The sequence below is a fragment of the Acinonyx jubatus genome, chromosome A3 (assembly GCF_027475565.1).
Source record: "Acinonyx jubatus isolate Ajub_Pintada_27869175 chromosome A3, VMU_Ajub_asm_v1.0, whole genome shotgun sequence".
Classification (NCBI taxonomy): domain Eukaryota; kingdom Metazoa; phylum Chordata; class Mammalia; order Carnivora; family Felidae; genus Acinonyx; species Acinonyx jubatus.
The window spans coordinates 57,312,418-57,331,652 of NC_069388.1; the positions used below are offsets into that span (position 1 = coordinate 57,312,418).

General features: G+C 38.7%; 1 protein-coding gene across 6 annotated transcripts in view; it reads left to right on the plus strand.

The window, feature by feature from the left end:
• The window catches only part of RFX8 (regulatory factor X8), a 261,384-nt gene that overhangs the window by 90,990 nt on the left and 151,159 nt on the right, over positions 1 to 19,235 (plus strand). For 5 of the 6 annotated variants that reach the window (XM_053200440.1, XM_053200441.1, XM_027069344.2 and 2 more), the window contains one exon: positions 3,119 to 3,268. The exons of the other annotated variant lie outside the window; for it this stretch is intronic. Coding sequence is in view for 2 of the 5 variants with exons in the window: in XM_053200441.1 (XP_053056416.1) it covers positions 3,197 to 3,268 (72 nt within the window). In the remaining 3 variants the exon portion in view is untranslated. The remainder of the gene's footprint in view (positions 1 to 3,118; positions 3,269 to 19,235) is intronic. 6 annotated transcript variants of the gene reach the window in all.

The following is a 19,235-nucleotide window of genomic DNA, read 5'->3' on the forward strand; positions in this document are numbered from 1 at the left end:
TCAACTGACAACACAGGAAATTCATTAGGGATCCTTCTCCTTCCTAATCTTCAGGGTCTCTGGGATCCTACTTTTATACTTCTCACTCCATAAGGTTGGCAAAAGCACTGCTCAGATGTCTCTGTGGGAAGTAGCAAACACACCCAAGGGGAAAGGGATTCTAATATCAAGCGTACCTCTCTGGATTATCTCCTGAATCCAGTAGGGTAATTCTTAGTGCCTTTATCACCATCAAGTAGTTGATTTTTATATTTTGTTAGCTTTTCTAATTGTACTCATTGCAAAGTTTGGTCTAAATTATCTGTAAAGGAAGTCTGGTGGTTTTTTATTCTACTCTTTTTGTTGCTTCCTCTCAAATTCCATGTAGGAGCCATTGAGTTCTCTGCCACAACCTTCAGACTTCCAAACCAACTTCACTTCTTCAGTCCCAACAGATGGTTTGGCTTTTTGTTCATTTGAGGAAACATATCTTTCTCAATGCCCTCCTCTCTCAGTATTGTTTTAAATTATTTGATTGTTTATTTGTTTTTGTATCTTTCTATATTTTTGTCTACTTCCTTCCTTTCTCAAAATAAAATCAGTCAAATCTTGTTAACATAGCTTCAGCTTTCTACCTCCTATCTCCTCTAATTTCCATCTCACCATGCTTCATCAACTAGAGACAAGCCCGTCTTAAATCTTTCCTGTTTATAACATTTTCCAGGGATTTCTCACCTAAATAAAACCTTACCCCCAATCTCCTACTGTCTTAAGCTGTCATGTCCTTTTCCCCCTTCTTTACATGGGTATTTTTCCTGAAGAGAAAACTTCTATGGTTTCTCCTCCACCCCCACCCATTCTCTTGAAACTCTTCTGTAGATGGTCACCAATGACATCTAGGTTGGCAATGACTTTTGTCATTGTCTTCTATGCTAATTTCTTTGGAGCACATGAAACTATGATCTACTTCTCCCTAAATCTCTTTTTCTCTTGGCCTAAATTGTACTGCTATTTTCCTTATTCTTTTACATTTCTGACTATTATGCCTCTGCCACTGTAGCTGGCTACTTCTCTCAAATTCCTTATAAGACAACTATAATTTCAGAGTTTCTGCAAGGTCTTTGGGGGAAGATAAATGGTTCTATTGTTAGAAAACCAAGAGTTTCAGAGGTGGGCCATAGGCACATCCTAGAATAGGGGAGTAAAAATGGGAAAAATTATTCTGCTTAGCAATCTAAAAAGCTATTTCAAATAAACTGGGGAAATTTTTATAGGTTATATTGCCTTTAGGAAAATGTTTCTCTTCCTTAATGTGTATTTAGACTACATTGTCTCTGAGAAAAATTGTTTGTACCTGAAAAGGGCATGTGAGATTGTGCTTTCATGTTATCTGTAGAACAATTTAGAGGGCTATCCCCACCTCCCACCATGAAGATACTTGAACAGGGACTGAACTTGTAGTAGGAAAGCCCTCTGTGGACTGTTATCCTGAAGCCACCTGCATTGTTATCCTAAACTGACTAGCTCACATTCTGGGAAATGTCCTAGTAGTTTCCTGTGCTCCCTGAGTTCTGGTCCAGTGTTAGAGAATCCACTGGGTCCAGAATAGAGGTGTGAAATTTGCACAGAAAAAGAAAAAGGTAAATGTGCTTTTGTTTAATGAGAGAAATAGAAGGATAGGTTTCAAGTCATGAAAACAAGACTAAGAAGTCAAATGTACACTGTGAAAGGAGTAATGCTTTTTCTTTTCTCTAGGATTCTGGGATATGACAATCTATTTAGCATGGAGACTTAAGTTTTCTTCTCTCCCTCATATCATTTCCTGTAGTTATTCCCAAGACTCTAATAAAGTTTTCAGTATGCCCCAGAGCCTTGTTTGAGTGGTTTTATGGATAAATAAAGGATACCCCAGAAAGGAGACATGCTGACATCTCTGCACCATCACCACCATATCCAGGTGTAATTATTGAAGAAGAACTGGAGACACAGAGGTCCAAGTGATGAAGAACAGTGTAAGCAACCCAAGGTAGTTCTGAGAGCAGCTGAGGGGAGAATATGATGATGGAGAGCCAAACACACTTCAGGGACTGCCTTCCCCAAACATATTAAAGGAAAATATATCTGCAAGGGGAGACACTTCCCAAAGTTCTTGTCTTGCTCCCCTCTCTTGACATATTGTCTATTTCCATGGCCTTCTGTGAGCCTGTGGAATCATCTTCCCCCTCACTCCTAAGTTACAATCACAAGCCCATAACCTGTGTCCTGAACTCTAGTGCCGTATTCCCTACCAAGTGACTACAGGCATACTATTCACACCACAAACTCCATATGATTAAGGTTAAACTTAGTGTTTTTACTTTCCATCTACATTCCTTCTATCCACACTAGCATTTCTGTCTTCACTATTTTTATTTTGTTGGTTGCATAGTCAAGTTCCATTGCCCAGGCTTACACAGGGGTCATCTTCATCTCTCTTGCCATTGTCATCCATTTGCTTGAGCACATCCTGTCAATTCTTCTTTAGTAGCTATTCCTTTAGACCCCACTTTTCCATTCTTACTGCTATGATCCTAACTTGGCCCCCTTGCTTCATGCTCTGATTCTCGTGATATCCTCCTGGCTTCTAGTTTCTGTTTTTGCCTCTTCTAGGAATCTGCACATCCCTACCAGATTAACAGCTTCCTAAAAATTTTTTTTACATCACTTCTCTGTTAGAACTTTTAGTGATTCCTTTTTGCCTTCCCAGCTGGTATTTAGTGACTTCTATGGCTGGTATTAAAAATTCTCCAGTCTGGCCCCTTCTATTCCAGTTTTATATCTCTCTACTCCCCTAAATGGGCCTTGCTTTCAACAAAACTGGTCATGCTGTCCCTTTTTTTTTCCCTCTCTGTCTCATTGTTTTCTCATTTTCTGGCACATTCTTTGTCTGCTTTCATCTCAGACACATCTTTCACAAGCTCTACCTTAAATGCCACCCAAGAATTGGGGCCAAAATTTCTGTCTTAGCCTTAAACCTCCATTTCACTGATTGGATATCATTATGTGTTGTAGGGATGTATGTATATGTCTTATTTCTTCAACTAAACTGAACATCTTGTGAGAGTAAAGATGTGTTTCCCATATTTTATTTCCTCCACAGACCCTATCAGAATGATAGACATATTATAATCAGCAAATGTGGAAGGAATAGCTGAATGAAAGAATATTCAAGAAGAAAATGCTAAAGAAGAGGAATTATACAATTGGGAGGAGGTTTTTCCCTGTTCTCATTGAGAATTCTGAACAAAAGGTAATTTTTAGAGCTGATATAAGCTATATGTATAAATTTACCTTTGGCTTCTTGTAGTCATTGGAGCTGGACCAAATTAGACTTGAGCATGCAGATCTAAGGAAAATAGCCAAATGGCTTTTTCTTGAACAAAATTTATTTTTCTTGCCATAGCTATGTAGGAAGATAAGATATGAACATAAAATGGGTCTAGTTTTCCAGTCACAGATAGGCCTTTTGAAAATATTATTAAACCTGTTATTTCTAAGCCATTTGCAAGTCTGGCTTAACCTACTAGAAACTACTAGAAAACATCATTTAAATATAATTAGATTCCTTCTTCCAGATTAATGTATATAGAGTTTTCTAAAAATAAGAGTAGAAGAAAATGACATCATGAAAGCAGGGGTAAGTTCTTAGCCCTTTAATTCTACAGAAATTATACTGTTATTCTGGTCTGCTCAAATGGTTCTGTTGTGTTTACCCAACACACTGAGAGAAGAACAAAATGTCGAGTTTTAATAAGTTTTGTTTGCTTTAGTTGATAGCAAGTAATTTTTAGTCTCAGAAAGCAATGTTTTGTTTTGTTTTGTTTTTTACTTAGTGCTAATCTTGATGGTGTTTTGATGTCAGTGAGTATTTGGCTAGTTGTATTGCAATTTTGCCAAATTGCTTAGAGTCTGGATGAAAAAAATCCATGAAATAGATTTTATATTAGTGACTTGATATTAAGTGAATTTGGCTGCATTATCTCTGTTTTTTTCACTTTAATCAAAACAGGGTAAGTACTGAAATACTCACATTGAAAGCTTAGCTAGAGCAAATTCTTAATAGGCCATAGTCTGTCTGTCTTTCTCTGTCACACATATATCTACTTCTGTTGCGCCCTTATATTTCTCAGAGAACAAATCTTGGTGATACCATGGAAATGCTCATTCGTCAGATGATCTGAACTTTCTGAGGTTGTAAAAAGCGCAGCTCCTGGAAGCTTCCTAATGGACTTCTTAATGGGGATTTTCAGACTGTAAAGTTGAATGGCTAGGGTTGCTGACCTCTTGAGATCTATAACCTCTTCTGTCATGGTGAGAATGGACATTGTAAGAAAAGAAGAGGGATGTGGCTCTTTCAGGTAAAATCATCAATTCAATGAAGCAAAAATATGAGTATCTGTGGTGGTCATGCATTGCAGATTGCCAACGACGGGGGGTGTAATTGATCAGGGACCCCAGCTGCTCCACTCTGAAATTCATCGTCATTTTGCACCAAGATCATGCCTCCCATGGACTGCTCTCAGTCAGTGACTGAGCTGGGCACAATATCAAGGCAGGTCTGTTCCTGGGAGCCATGGGACTCCTATGGCTTTTTTTCAACCTTCCTCAGACTGCATAGCAGTCCAGGAGACTTTCATCCAGCCTTTCTCCCTGCTCTCCATCACTCAGAGTCAGACTGGCATCATGGTCTAGTGGCTTTCCTAGCCCTTTTCAGCTTCTTTCCTATTTTCCCTCACAAGGTGTTTCCCCTTATGTATCCTTGTACATATAATCCCATCTGTTTCTTCAGTGATCTGGATTAACATGGCATTTACTGGGTATAAAGTATTCTTCTGGGATGCATAGATAAACCTCTGTCAGAAATAGCTCACCTCCATTTCCTTGTTCATTGCTCTTGCAGAAAAGAGCTGTGGGCACCTGGGGGTGGGGTGAGTGAGTATACTTTTTCTGATACTTAGCATGAGCTCAATGAATATTTGTTGGCATCATTCATTTATTTAATCAATTGTCCCTTTAGCCAGGAAATATATCCACTTAGGCATACACTTATCCTAAGAATTTCAGTGAGGTAAGAGCATCTTTAAACCTTGGTTTATTTGGGTGGTGAATGCAACTTAACTGCATGTTTTTCAAGAGTAACTACCACATTAACAAAAATGGGGCCGGGCACAATAGGGATTCACAGCATGATGTACACATTTTGACCTCTACTCTGGAAGAATATTTAATTGAATTAGGAAGACAAGGTTTATAGTAACAAAATCATACTTAACAATATAAGTATGTAATTCATTATATAATATATAATTTATAGGACTTTATAATTTAGAGTATATAAAGGATATAGAGGGGTACCTAGGTGGCTCAGTCAGTTGAGTGTCTGACTGATTTTGGCTCAGGTCATGATCTTACAGTTTGTGGGTTCGAGCGTCAAACGTGACAGCATGTTCGAGCTCCATGAGAGCATGGAGCCTGTTTGGGATTCTCTCCCTCTCTCTCTGCCTCTGCCCCACTCATGTTCTCTCTTACATGCTCTCTTTCTCTCTCTCTGTCTCTCTCAAAATAAATAAATAAACTAAAAAAATAAAAGATATAGAGACAGGAAAGTTTTTATGTTTATGGGGTCATACCCCAAATTCTCATCTGAAAAAACATATTCTATCCGGATTCTGTTTGCAAAGATTCGTTTCCACTCAGACATTTTTATTTCCATTAGTGAGTATAGACTTTATCTGATATATATAAAGATGAACTCTGTCTAGCTGGCATGCTCTGGAAGAAGTGAGCTTTTACCTTTGTATAACTTCTGGAGAAGCAACTTACACAGTAAAATATTGCAATGTCTTTTCCCACCTCTCTCCGAAATGTAAGCAAAACCCTAGCATCATGTTGGAGGCAGGCTCCAGGAAGGTACCATTAATGTAAATTAGAACTAGGAAGGTGTCTGATCAAACTTCCTTGTTTTTTAAGTGAAGAAATAGAAACATAATGAAGATAAGTGGCTTATAAGGAAGTTTTGGTTAGAAGCAGCAACCAATCTCAGTTACTTCAAACAAACAGACACATAAATAGAATTTATTATAAGGATTCAGGGGTATTCCATGGAATCCAAAGGGACAGATAAAGCTGGGCTAGAAACAAGGCTGTAGAAAGCCCTGGAGAACTCAGGAATTCTCTTTTTGCCACACTTCTTAGGTCTGCTTGGTGTTCTTGGCCCTGGCTCTCAGAGAGCGCTCACATTCACACTGCAGTTCCAGACATAAAAATTGGCTGGCTCTCTTCAATCCCTAATCCTGGTTTCTGGAGGAAAGAATCTGATTGGTCCACTGTGGGTCAGTTGTCCAATTTAGCAGAATTAGCTGTTGTGTCGGCAGGGGCCTCACATAATAGAAACTTGGCTGCATGTAAAGATGGGAGATGGGAGCAAATTGTATACTGTGTGAGCTCTGCTGATACCCCAAAGACATCTGCTGTAAAGGTTGTATGCCAAGTGCATGGCAGAGGTAGGGCAGGCTAAGTGTTCTCACTCCCTAACTTCGATGATTCATCAGCCCCTTGGGCCTAGGGCAGTGTAAAATACACACCTATACTGCACACGTGCATGAAGACACACGTAAAGATGCACACACAATTACATTGTGCATATGTGCATGTGTGCACAGGCATGTGTGCATATATACATGCGTACATGCGTACATGTATACATACATATGGGGTGTTTGTCAGGTGGTGGTGAGGACAGGAGGTCATATAATGTAATTCTCCATGTCATGGTTTACAGGCTGTTTTTTCTTTGATTTTTTAAATATTTTATTTTAATTCTAATACAGTTAATCTTTGATTTTTTTTAATCTTGAAAAATAATTTGTAATTTTATCCCTTTCAAGATAAAAAGTAGAATCATAAATTTATATTTCATGATGCATGTAGCTGATTCTATGATGTTTCAATAAGTCTGCTATATTTCCAAAAGTCTCAAAAAATTTTTCCCTAGGTTATTGAGGCACTTTGTCCCTCCTTCAGTTTCCGGGTTTAAGACTGGTAAATATGCTGAAATCATTCGAAGGTTTAACATACCCACTTTCACCTGTCCTGTGGGACTCCTGTTATGTTGTAGGCGGGGTAAAAAAGGAAATGGAGAAGTATCAGCAATAGCAGCATTGAACGTGCTTGACCCATTGAATCTGTTTTTCCACTAAATCCTTTAAAAGGCCCTGCTAAATACCCACATTTCCTATTGAACACACTGGGATTCAGAGAGTGGAAGTGTTTTGCTGAAGGTCGTACAACCAACCACCAAACAGCAGACGTGGCTTTTGAACTCCAGACTGCCTAGCTCTGCTCCCTTTGCAGTTGTCAGACACGACAAATTCTACCAGCAACCCAAAAGCGTTTCTCATATTCAGAAATGCTCTTTCAGCTTGAGCACATGTGAAGAACTCACGTAGAGTACTTGAAGCCATCTCCTCCCACAGTCCTCCCTGAACCTTCTGGCTCAGGGGGTCCCGGTAGGAGGAGAAGCTCTGGGGTTACTGTTTCAGTCCTCCACAGCTGTGTAATAAGTCATCCCTAAGCCTCATGGCTGAAAGTAACTATTTAGGGGCACCTGGATGGCTCAGTCTGATAAGTGTCTGAGACTTGATTTTGGCTCATGTCATGATCTCATAGTTTCATGGGTTGGAGCCCTATTTCAGGCTCCGTGCTGACCATGCACAATCTGCTTTGTATTCTCCCACTTTCTCTCTGCTCCTCCTCTGCTTATGCTCTCTCTGTCTCTCTCAAAATAAATAAATAACCTTAAAAGAAAAGAATTATTTATCATTTCTCACAATTCTGTGTCTTGATCAAGCAGTACTGCTTCACATGGCATCTGCTGGGGCTCTGGAATGGCTAGAAGGTCCAAGATGGCCTCACTGCCGTGTGGGTGGCTGCTGGCTGCTGGAAGCTTGGTGGAGTCCTCAGTTCTCCACGTGGGTTCTCCATATGGCTGCCTGGACTTCCTCACAGTACAGAAGCTAGATTTCAAGAAGGAAATGCAGACTACAATGGCTAAAGGCCTTGCCTTGAAAGGCACCCAACATAACTTTCACCACATTCACTTGGCCATATTGGGTCACAGGGCCACACATTCAGGATAAGAGGATATGGACCCTAACTCTTGATGAAGGGACAGTGAAGTCTCATTGCAAAAGAACACGTAGGTCTTAAATAACCAGAAAAGAAGAACAAACAAAAACCTATGCCAGCAGAAGGAACAACATAATAAAGATTAGTGTGAGCATAAATGAAACAGAGATGAAAAACACAGTTGAGATAATCAATAAAACCAAAATTAAGTTCTTTCAAAAGATCAAAAAAAAAGGCAAACCTTAGCTAAACTAAGAAAAAAATAGAGAAGACACAACTAAAATCAGAAGTAAAAGTGAGGATATTATGACTGACCTTATAGAATTTAAAAAGATTAAAAGAGAATACTATATATAATTGTATGCCAACAAATTAAAAAGTTACCTAGAAACTCACAAATTGCCAAAGCTGACTCAGGAAGGAATAGAAAATTTCAACAGACTTATAACAAGTAGAGAAACTGAATCTATAATCAAAAACCTCCCAGCAAAGAAAAGCATGGAACCAGATCCCTTTACTGATGCATTCTACCAAACATTTTTAAAATGATTAAAAAAAATTTTAATTCCACTATAGTTAACATAGAGTGTTATGTTAGTTTCAAGTGTACAATATTGTGATTCAAAAATTCTGTATTACTCAATGCTCATCAAGATAAGTGTATTTGGGGGGCTTCTAGGTGGCTCAGTCAGTTAAGCATTCAACTTCGATTTGACTTCGGTCACGATCTCATGGTTTGTGAGTTGGAGACTCTCATCAGGCTCTGTACTGACAGCTCGGAGCCTGGAGCCTGCTTTGGATCCTGTATCTCCCTGTCTGTCTGCCCCTCCCCTATTCATGCTCATGCTCATGCTCTGTCTCTCTCTCTCTCTCTCTCTCAAAAATAAACATAAAAATTTTAATAAAAAAGTGAGTGTATTCTTAACTTCCTTCACCTGTTTCACCCATCCCCACATCTGCCACCCCTCTGATAACTATCAGTTTGTACTTTCTACTTAAGAGTCTGTTTTTCATTTGTCTCTTTTTTCTTTGTTCATTTGTTTTGTTTTCTTTCTTAAATTCCACATGAGTGAAATCATACAGTATTTATCTTACTTTGACTTATTTTGCCTAGCATTATACTCTTTAGATCTAACCATGTTGTTGCAAATGGCAAGATTTCATTCCTTTTTATGGCTGAGTAAATTTCCATTGTATGTATAGACAACATCTTCTTTATCCATTCTTCTCTATTGGTGGACACTTCGGTTACTTCCATGATTTGGTGTTGTAAATAATGCTGCTATATGGTGCAAATACCCTTTGAATTAGTGTTTTTGTATTTTGGGGATACTCAGTAGTGTGATTATTGGATCATAGGGTAGTTCTGTTTTCAACTTTTTGAGGAACCTCCAGACTGTTTTCCACAGCGGCTGCACCACTTTGCATTCCTCCCAACAGTGCATGAGGGTTCCTTTTTCTCCACATCCTCACTAATACCTCTTGTTTCTTGTGTTTTTGATTTTAGCCATTCTGACAGGTGTGAGGTGATATGTTATTGTGGTTTTGACTTGCCTTAACCTGATAATGTGTGATGAGTCCTTTTCATGCTTATGTTGGCCATCTGGATGTCTTCTTCAGAGAAATGTCTGTTCATGTCTTCTGCCCATTTTTAAATTGGATTATTTCTTTTTTGGTGTTGAGTTGTATAAGTACTTCATATATTTTGGATACTAACCCTTTATCAGATATGTCATTTGCAAATATCTTCTTCCATTTGATAAGCTGCCCTTTAGTTTTGTCGATTGTTTCTATGCTGTGCAGAGGTTTTTATTTTTATGTCATCCCAATAATTTATTTTTGCTTTTGTTTTAAAGATGTTGCTATGGCTTATTTCAGAGAAATTACTGCCTGTGCTCTCTTCTAGGATTTTTATGGTTTCAAGCCTCACATTTAGGTCCTTATTCAATTTTGAGTTTATTTTTGTGTATGGTGTAAGAAAATGGTCCAGTTTTATACTTTTGCATGTAGCTGTCCCATTTTCCCAACACCATTTTGTTGAAGAGTCTTTTTCCCATTGCACATTCTTGCCTCTTTTGTCAAAGATTAATTGACTACATAATTGCAGGCTTATTTCTGAACTCTCTTTATTCTGCTGTGTTGATCCATGTGTCTATTTTTGTGCCAGTACCATACTGTTTTGATTACCATAGCTTTGTAGTGTATCTTGATATCAGGAACTGTGCTAGTTCCAGTTTTGTTTTCCTTTTTCATGTTGCTTTGGCTATTTGGGGTCTTTTGTGGTTCCATCCAAATTTTAGGATGATTTGGTCCACTTATGTGAAAAAAGCTGATGGTATTTTGGTAGGGATAGCATTAAATCTGTAGATTGCTTTGGGTAGTATAAACATGTTAACAATATTGTTCTTCCAATCCATGAGCATGGAATATCTTTCCACTTCTTTGTGTCATATCCAATTTCTTTCATAGATGTTTTGTAGATTTCAGAGGTCTTAACCTCCTTGGTTAAGTTTATTCCTAGATACTTTATTATTTTTGGTGCAGTTGTAAATCGTATTGTTTTCTTAATTTCTCTTTCTGCTGCTTCGTTGTTAGTGTATACAAATGCAACAGACTTCTTCTGTACATTGCTTTTGTGTCCTATGACTTTATTGAATTCATTTATCAGTTCTAGTAGTTTTTTGGTGGGCTTTTTAGAATTTTCTCCATATAGTATCATGTCATCTGCAAATAGGGAAAGTGTTCCTTCTTCCTTGCCAATCTGGATGCCTTTTATTCCTTTTGTTGTGTGATTGCTGTGGGTAGGCCTTCCAGTACTATGTTGAATAAAAGAGGGAAGACTGGATATCCTTGTCTTGTTCCTGGCCTTAGGGGAAAACCTCTGTTTTTCCTCATTGAGTATGATGTTCACTGAGGATTTTTCATATATGGCCTTTATTATGTTCAGGTGTGTTCCCTCTAGACCTACTTTGTTGAGGATTTTTATCATGAATGGATCTTGTACTTTGTCAAATGCCTTTTCTGCATCAATTGAAATGATCATATGGTTCTTATCCTTTCTCTTACTGATGTGATGTATCATGTTGATTAATTTGCAAATGTTGAACTACCTTTCATCCTGGGAATAAATCCCACTTGATCATGGTGAATGATTTTTTTAATGTATTGTTGGATTCAGTTTGCTAGTATTTTGTTGAGGATTTTTGCATCTATGTTAATTAGTGATATTGGCCTGTAGTTCTCTTTCTTGTGTGCTGTTCTTATCTGGTGTCAAGGTAATGTTGGCTTCATAGAATGAATTTGGAAGTTTTCCTTCCTCTTCTATTAATTGGAATAGTTTGAGAAGAATACGTATTAACTCTTCTTTAAATGTTTGGTAGAATTCCCCTGTGAAGCCTTCTGGTCCTGGACTTTTGTTTGTTGGGAGTTTTTTGATTACTGATTCAATTTCATTGCTGGTAATCAGTCTGTTCAAATTTTCTATTTCTTCCTGTCAGTTTTGGGAGGCTATATGATTCCAGCCAAGGGCATATGGCAGGAGGATATAGGGGTGGGACATGCAGTGTTAGCAAGGATTGCACAGGTCTGCTATGAGAAAGGATCTGGAGCCAAGGCCTGGCTGGAGGGGCCATGTCCTCAGGAAAATGTGGGGACCAGTTGCACAGTGTTAGCAAGTTATTTAGAGAGCATTGGCACTGCACTGGTCCCCGCAGGTGTCCTTGTGTCTACGCTGGGGGACAGGGAAAGGAAATGGCACCTGTCTGCTCCTTTGTTCCTGAAGAAGGCTCCCAAGGATTCCTGCCCCTCCATGCTCTGAGATTAATAAACAAATCTACCTCCTGCATATGCCAGGCATTTTTAAAATGCTACTTCTATGCTATATTTCAGCAGAGCTGTTTGTTGTACAGTCTCTTTAAGGGTGGGCACTGAGTTTCCTATCACCTTCCTGGTTCTCCCAGGGCTGAGCTTGCTGAGTTTTAAAGTTCCAGGTGTTGATTGTAATAATTTGGGAAATTCAGGCCCTCTGGTTTTCATGCAGGTTCCTTTTGCCTGGGGTACTTAGTGTGAGGATCTGGATTTCTTTCCTCTGCATGCCTGAGGCGTCCTTCCCTCCTGTGGACAGTCCCATGGGTCTGTTTAGCTCTCAACCACATCTTTGCCCTTCCTACCCTCTTTGATGTGGCCTTTTCTCTACATTTAGCTGTGAAGAGTCTGTTCTGCCAGGCTTCAGGTCATTTTCTGAGTTATTTACAATGATGTGGGTACTATTGTATCTATGGGTGAGGTGAACTTAGGGTCTTCCTATTTTGCCATCTTCCCTGAAAGTTCTCTAAATTTCACCATTTTAAAGGTAATTGAACACCAATTCTACTCAAACTCTTCCAAAATTTTAGAAGAAAAGGAAACACATTTTAGTACATTCTGAAGCCAGAATTATTCTGATGCCAAAGCCAGACAAAGATACTGTAAGAAAACCTATAGACCAACATTCCTTAGGAATTCAGAATAAGCAAATAAGAAATTCAGAATAAGCAAATCAATAGAGATTGGAAAATTAGAAATTACCAGGCATGTGTTTGGGGATGGTGGTGGTAAGGAGTAATTACTTAATGAGTATGGCATATTTTTATGGGATAATGAAAAATTTTTGAAGCTAGCTGGAACTAGTTTTTACAACGTTGTGAATATCATACATACCACTGAATTGTATACTTTTTTAAAAAAGTTTATTTATTTTGAGAGGGGGAGGTAGGGACAGAGAGAGAGGGAGAGAAAGAATGCCTAGCAGTCTCCTTGCTGTCCACGCAGAGGCTGACACATGGCTTAAACTCACAAACTGTGAGATCATGACTTGAGCCGAAATCAAGAGTTGGTCTCTTAACTGACTGAGCCACTCAGGAGCCCCTGAATTGTATACTTAAAAATAGTTAATTATATGTTATTGAATTTCACCTTAGTAAAAATATAAGAACATGTAGTATAGTAGGTAATTGTCGTGGCTATTTTCAGAACACACACACACACACACACACACACACACGATTAATATAGATAATCTGCGATTAGGTAAACTCTCAGATAATCATGGGTAGATTACTTTTAAGGACTTACAGCTTTATTTAGGGAGCTCAGCTGCCCAAATATTTTTCTGAGACTAAAGATGGTATTCTGAGCTTGTTCTCTTCCCTCCTGTCATGATGTAGGCCTAGCTGAATTCCAGTAGTACAGATCCTCATCCAGGAGGCAAGTCTATTTAGAGGACTGAGACTGGTGGCTCTCTAGTAGATGTGTTCACTGTGGGTGACAACAGTCTCATGTTGGATTTTATATGGCATTGCTCCCCTAAGATCTCTTCTTCCTTTTAAAGTTAGGAGACTTTATTTTATAGGAAATTGTCACTAAGATGTGACAAACTGAGTCTGCCACAGAAATGCAAGCACCTGCAAGAGATGAATTCTTTGGGAAGAAGAACTTAGCTTCCCCTGGAGATATAAACCTCAGCCAGCTGCTCCAGTTCTTCCCAAGATGTTTTATTAGAGAAATGGCATGAGCTGGAGATGGCTTATCCAAATGTCATAAACCGTTCATTTACAAATTTGAGATTGGCCCTTTTGCCCATGAAACATAAAGTTTGCTGTGTCTACCAGATTGCAATGAATAATTATCCTCAAGAGCTGAGCTCTACAGGTAAAATAACTTCTTTATTTGAGACAGTTCCCCAGATACTGATGTTTGGTGTGGACCCAGTACATCTTCCAGGATCTGGATGGCCCGTGGGACTCTGAGCCTTATTTTGTACTGAGGACCTTCTCCTGAATCAATCAGTCTCCAGCTGTAATTAATTCCTTTATGCCTAGACACACCCTTCCTCATTCTCTCCCTTTTCTTCTTGTCTTTGTCCTAAGCAACTTTACAGAAGGAAAAAACAGGAAATGCTAAGCTGTTTACATTGGTCCCAAAATTATTTCAGCCAGAAACAGTTTTGCATGGTTGTCATATGTGTCAATATTATTTTGTTCTACTTATCTCACTATTTGACTCACAAATTTTTTATCAGAACATTTATTTAATCTAAGTAGATAGAGGGGTATGACAAGGCAGCTTTTCCCCAAGGTTATCCCATGGACATTAAAAGGGATATCTAAGAAAATAGAAATCTGGGATCAGCTTAGTTTCTGAGACACTGGATTAAACCAAGTTTAACATGCTTTTTTAGCCATAAGATTTCCTAGAATATTCAATGTGTGGTATAAGTTTTAAAAGTGGGGATTTGAAATATTCCCCAAGTTTATTTAATCAAGATACCTTTCTTTGTGAGGCATTGGTAACAAGACTACCTTTGAAGAATAGTAGTTTACAAAGATTTTTGTCACATACTCCCTAAAAGAATTTCAAAAATGTTTGCTCCATTACGTATTTTTAGTTGACATTTAAAATTTTCACATAAATTTAAATAGTTGCATTGATGCAAATATTTGAATATCAAAAATAAAACATATCAATCTTGAATAGTTTATAATGGAATTGCAAAGCTATAACAATTTGATACTCACCAACATCCATTAAAAAAATTAATTGAGGTAGTTTTTTCTTCTTGAATCTGTATTTCCAATTCTCTTTCTCCACAGCTTTTTGCCTGCAGACTATATTGTTATGCTTGAAAGTGCCTTTTGGGTTATCCCACCATACAAAACAAATGTATAGAAACTGAAATTTTACATTTCAGTATAATCATAATACTTTATGCATTAATTTTTCTTACAGTTTAACTTTTCATTATAATTATTCTTTTAGAACATGGTTGATCAAAACAACATAAATATATTATCAACTCCAATACAAAATTAAACGTAAAAGGCAGAATTTTTTGGAAGTAAATCTCTAAGTTAAATACATCATGATCAAGTGTTTCTTATGCATTTAATGAAAGATAAACAATGCCAAGAGCTGGCATATTGTTTCTTTTTTGCTATTAGGTTAAAAAGGTTATAATTTTATAAAATAAAGTTGAAGATCCATGTAATTTATTACTGCAATTAAAATAAAATTAAATAAATAAAGATTTCAGGTGATGAAGTAGCATGCCCACCTTTCTCAAGTGGTAATACACTTTTGAGAACTCAGGCCAGATCTCAGCCTTGTATATATCCATTATAGGAAAGGATATATACACATATTGAGGGTCATGTAATACATTCCTGTGAAACTTCCAGAGTAGCCTTGGGATATCTTTGCCCACCCACGGGAATCCTAAAACCCCAGTTGAAGGCTTGTGTTATAGAACACAGTGAAGGAGACTGGTTCCACTGCTTATATGTGCTCTTGGTCAGCCCCGTAACCCAGGGCTCATGGTTAGGTGCATAGAGCCTCCTCCCACACCTCATCTTCCATCTCATCCCCTTGGCAAATATTGCTAATTGATCAGGTTTTCCTTCCAAGGAGGCCAAATACTGCCTCAGGCCTTTTCAGTTTAGAACTCTAAGACATACTACTAAGAGAATTGGAGCATAAGATGAAAAACTATTCAGGGGCTGTTGGTTAAGCATCTGCCTTCAGCTTAGGTCATGATCTCCCAGTTCCTGAGTTCTAGCCGCACATCGGGCTCTCTGCTGTCAGCGTGGAGCCCACTTTGGATCCTCTGTTTCCGTCTCTCTGCCCCTCTCCCACTCTTGTGCATGTGCTCTCCCTCTCTCTCTCTCTCTCTCTCTCTCAAAAATAAATAAACATTAAAAAAAAAGAAAATTATTCACCATCCTGAATTTAAACTCCTGAGTGTCATTCATCTATAAAATAATGGGATATGTCCATATGCTTTTAGGTTAAGGTGCCATAATTTATTTAACCAATTCCCTACTCTCAAGCATCTGAAATGATTCCTATTTTTTTACAATTGTAGGTATATAATTTATATGTGGCATAATTCCCAAAGTAGAGTATTGGGTTATAAGAAGTCATAAAACAAATTTGTAACTTTTATTATACATATTGCCTTATTGTTGTCCCTAAAGATCCAACCAATTTAATTGAGTCTGACCAAGCTGAATATTTACATTCTTATTTACTTGTGAGCTTTATAGGTACCTCATGCTCTCATAAAATTTTATGAGAAAATTTTACATTTACATTTCTCAAATTGCTTCTATGTGTTGATTCATTGTATTTGCTTATGTGTAAACTGTCGGCTTTGATGCCATATCAGATAGAATGTAGGTATTGATTGGTCATGTTTGCATTCATTCTGTCTGTCCCTTGGAAGCATTTTATCAGTGTTGTTTGCCCTTCCCTCTCCACACAGATTGTTGGCTTGCCCTCGGAGCACTGAGGTGAGGGGTCCAGCCATCAAAGGGGAAGCTGCCAGGGCACAGTCATTCCGTCCTTGAGTCTCTTTGAAGTTGAAACAGAAAGATTTTAGTGCTTACTTAGTGCTAGATTAGTGCTTTCAGTGCTATCTGTAAGCAGAGTTAATTTCTGCCCTTTGGGTTTTATCAGAGCTCTTTCTAGGCACCTACTGATGCCATGTTCCAAGTTTGAGAGCTTTCTTTCTCACTAGTGAAGAGGAGTCTTACACAAATTCTCAGCACCTGGGAGTTCTAATCCTCAGAATTTTGTAATGTCTTCCCATTCATCCAATTCAATACTCCTTGCCTGGACTCAAAAGTAAGAATATATATATACCCTATAACTCCTCTAAGCCAAAATCCAACCATTATCCCATTAACACTTATACCTTGTTCTTCACACCTGCAGCCCAAGCTTTTAGCTCAAACTTGGACTATGCTAGTCCTTTTCTCTTGGGCTCCATCCTGGATAACAGGAACTGGAGAAATCAGAAAAGGAAGTTGGTTTTCTGTGTCTGGAAATGGAGTTACCACTTGTTTGTGGTCAGTGGATAAAACTAAATAGTGGCAGCCTCCCCCAAATGAGGAGTGCCTCAAGAACCATGGAAAAGTCACATGCATTGCTAGAAAGAGTCTCTTTCTGAGTGGATGTTAAGGTAATTACCCTTTTGGGTAGATGTGAAGGTAAAGATAGCTTCTCTGTTACCACTGGTAATGACTACCAATCTCCTTTTCCCATGACAAGCTTCCTACTCCATGTTATTAGCTCAGGAGTTGTTCGAAGAGGTAAAAAATCCATTTATGTAAGGCAAGATGCATCAGATGGCTTCTGAACTCAGTGTTCCTTCAGAGCATTTCAAAGTTGATCGCAAACTAATACAACCCATGGAAGAAAGCTAAGTGCTAATGATCAGTGAAAAACCAAATAAATGAAAAGTTAAAGTGGAGAAGATATGTGCCTATCCCAAAATAGAAGTGTTATGTGGGGTGGGGGAAGGAAATCACTCAAAACTTCTCTTAATTAGTGCAAATTAAGATGTTGCAAATATGTGACTTGATTTGTATTGGATTAAACTCGGTCTCTGATAAATATGTTGATGTAATTCTCTGCTTCAGGTTTAGAATTTTCTGGTTTTATTATTATTTTACAGATCTTAGTGTGAAAATAGAAAAAGAAAAATCAAGGCATTTTATAATACTTGGGCTATCTTTTGCAATGGCCATTAAAAGGCAATGTAAGCCCACATTCCACATTGAGGCCCTTTCTTTTCCACTGAGGAATGCAGTTCTTTGTGTTACACTAGCTCACTCTGTGAGGGGAAGCCCACAAAGGTCATCATTATCAAAACAGTGAGGATACTGACCCTCTTCAGGACATTTGGAAAACAATTCCTATTGATAAGATCATTTCATTCCCATTTCACAAACAGTGAAACCTTCTGTGGCCCTCAAGGGCTTCCTCTAGGAATAGAGGTAGATGTGAGCTCAACAGAAATATGCAATTGAGCCCCTGGGAACCTCACCAAGTGACTGTCAGCCAAGGTTGGGTTGGGGGTTCCAGTCTCTGGAACTCTGAACATTTAGGAAGGTAGAGAGCCTTCTGCTTTCTGTATATCAAGTCCTTGGCTCTCCTCATTTAGTCTCATTTATTGCTGTATTAGGATTCTCCAGAGAGACAGAACCAATAGGAGGAAAAGATAGATAGATAGATAGATAGATAGATAGATAGATAGATAGATAGGTAAGGAATTAGCCTACCCAATTATGGAGGCTGACAAGGTCCAAGATCTTCAGGGTGAGTTGGCAAGCTGGATACCCAGGAAAACTAATGGTTTATGTCTAGTCTGAGACCCAAAGCCTGTGAACTAGGAGAACCAATGGGGTCAGTTCCAGTCCAAAGGCTGGCAAGCTCAAGACCCAGGAAGAGCTCATATTTCGGTTCAAGTCTAAGACCAGAAAAAGCCAGTGTCTCAGTTCAAAGGCACTCAGGCAGAAGAATTCTATCTTACTTGGGGTAGGGTCAGCCTTTTGTTCTATTCAAGTCTTTGCCTGATTGGATGAGGCTCACCCGTATTGGGAGGCAATCTGTTTTACTCAGTCTATTGATTTAAATGCTAATCTCATCCAGAAACATCCTCACAAATACACCCAGAATAATCTTTGACCAAACATCTGGGCACCATGTGGCCCAGTCAAGTTGGCATGTACAATTGATCATTACAGTCGCCGATGTACAGACAACCCTGGCTCAGGAGATTTAAGAAACTTGCCGTAGAGAGCAAGTTGGAGTCACTCATGTCAAGCAGTGACTCATGTCAAACAGTGACCTAAGCAGCCAAGGGCATTGTAGCTAAGACCAGATATTGCCAAAACCATCACAGGCTGACAACACCCAGAACTGATAACCAGCAGAACCACAGGAGACCTGCAAAGGCCCAAGACTGATTAAGTACCTTTAAAAAGGAAAGACTTTTGCAGCAAACTGTCAGACTCTCCAGATGCTGACCCTTTCACGTCTGACCACATCAAAAAGGCAACTGCTGCCAAAGGCTCTGCCTGACTGATCTCTGAACATAACAGATTCTCCACTGCTTGAACATAAGAAGCAGTAAGTGCTGAGAGTTGACCCAGACAGGACAGAGTCTTCAACTCAGCTGTGTGCTCACAGACTGACTTTGCATTTGGTTCGTTAACTTCTTACTTCTTGTTGTATCTTGCTTGTAGTGTGACTTGGCATTGTGCCTCACTTTG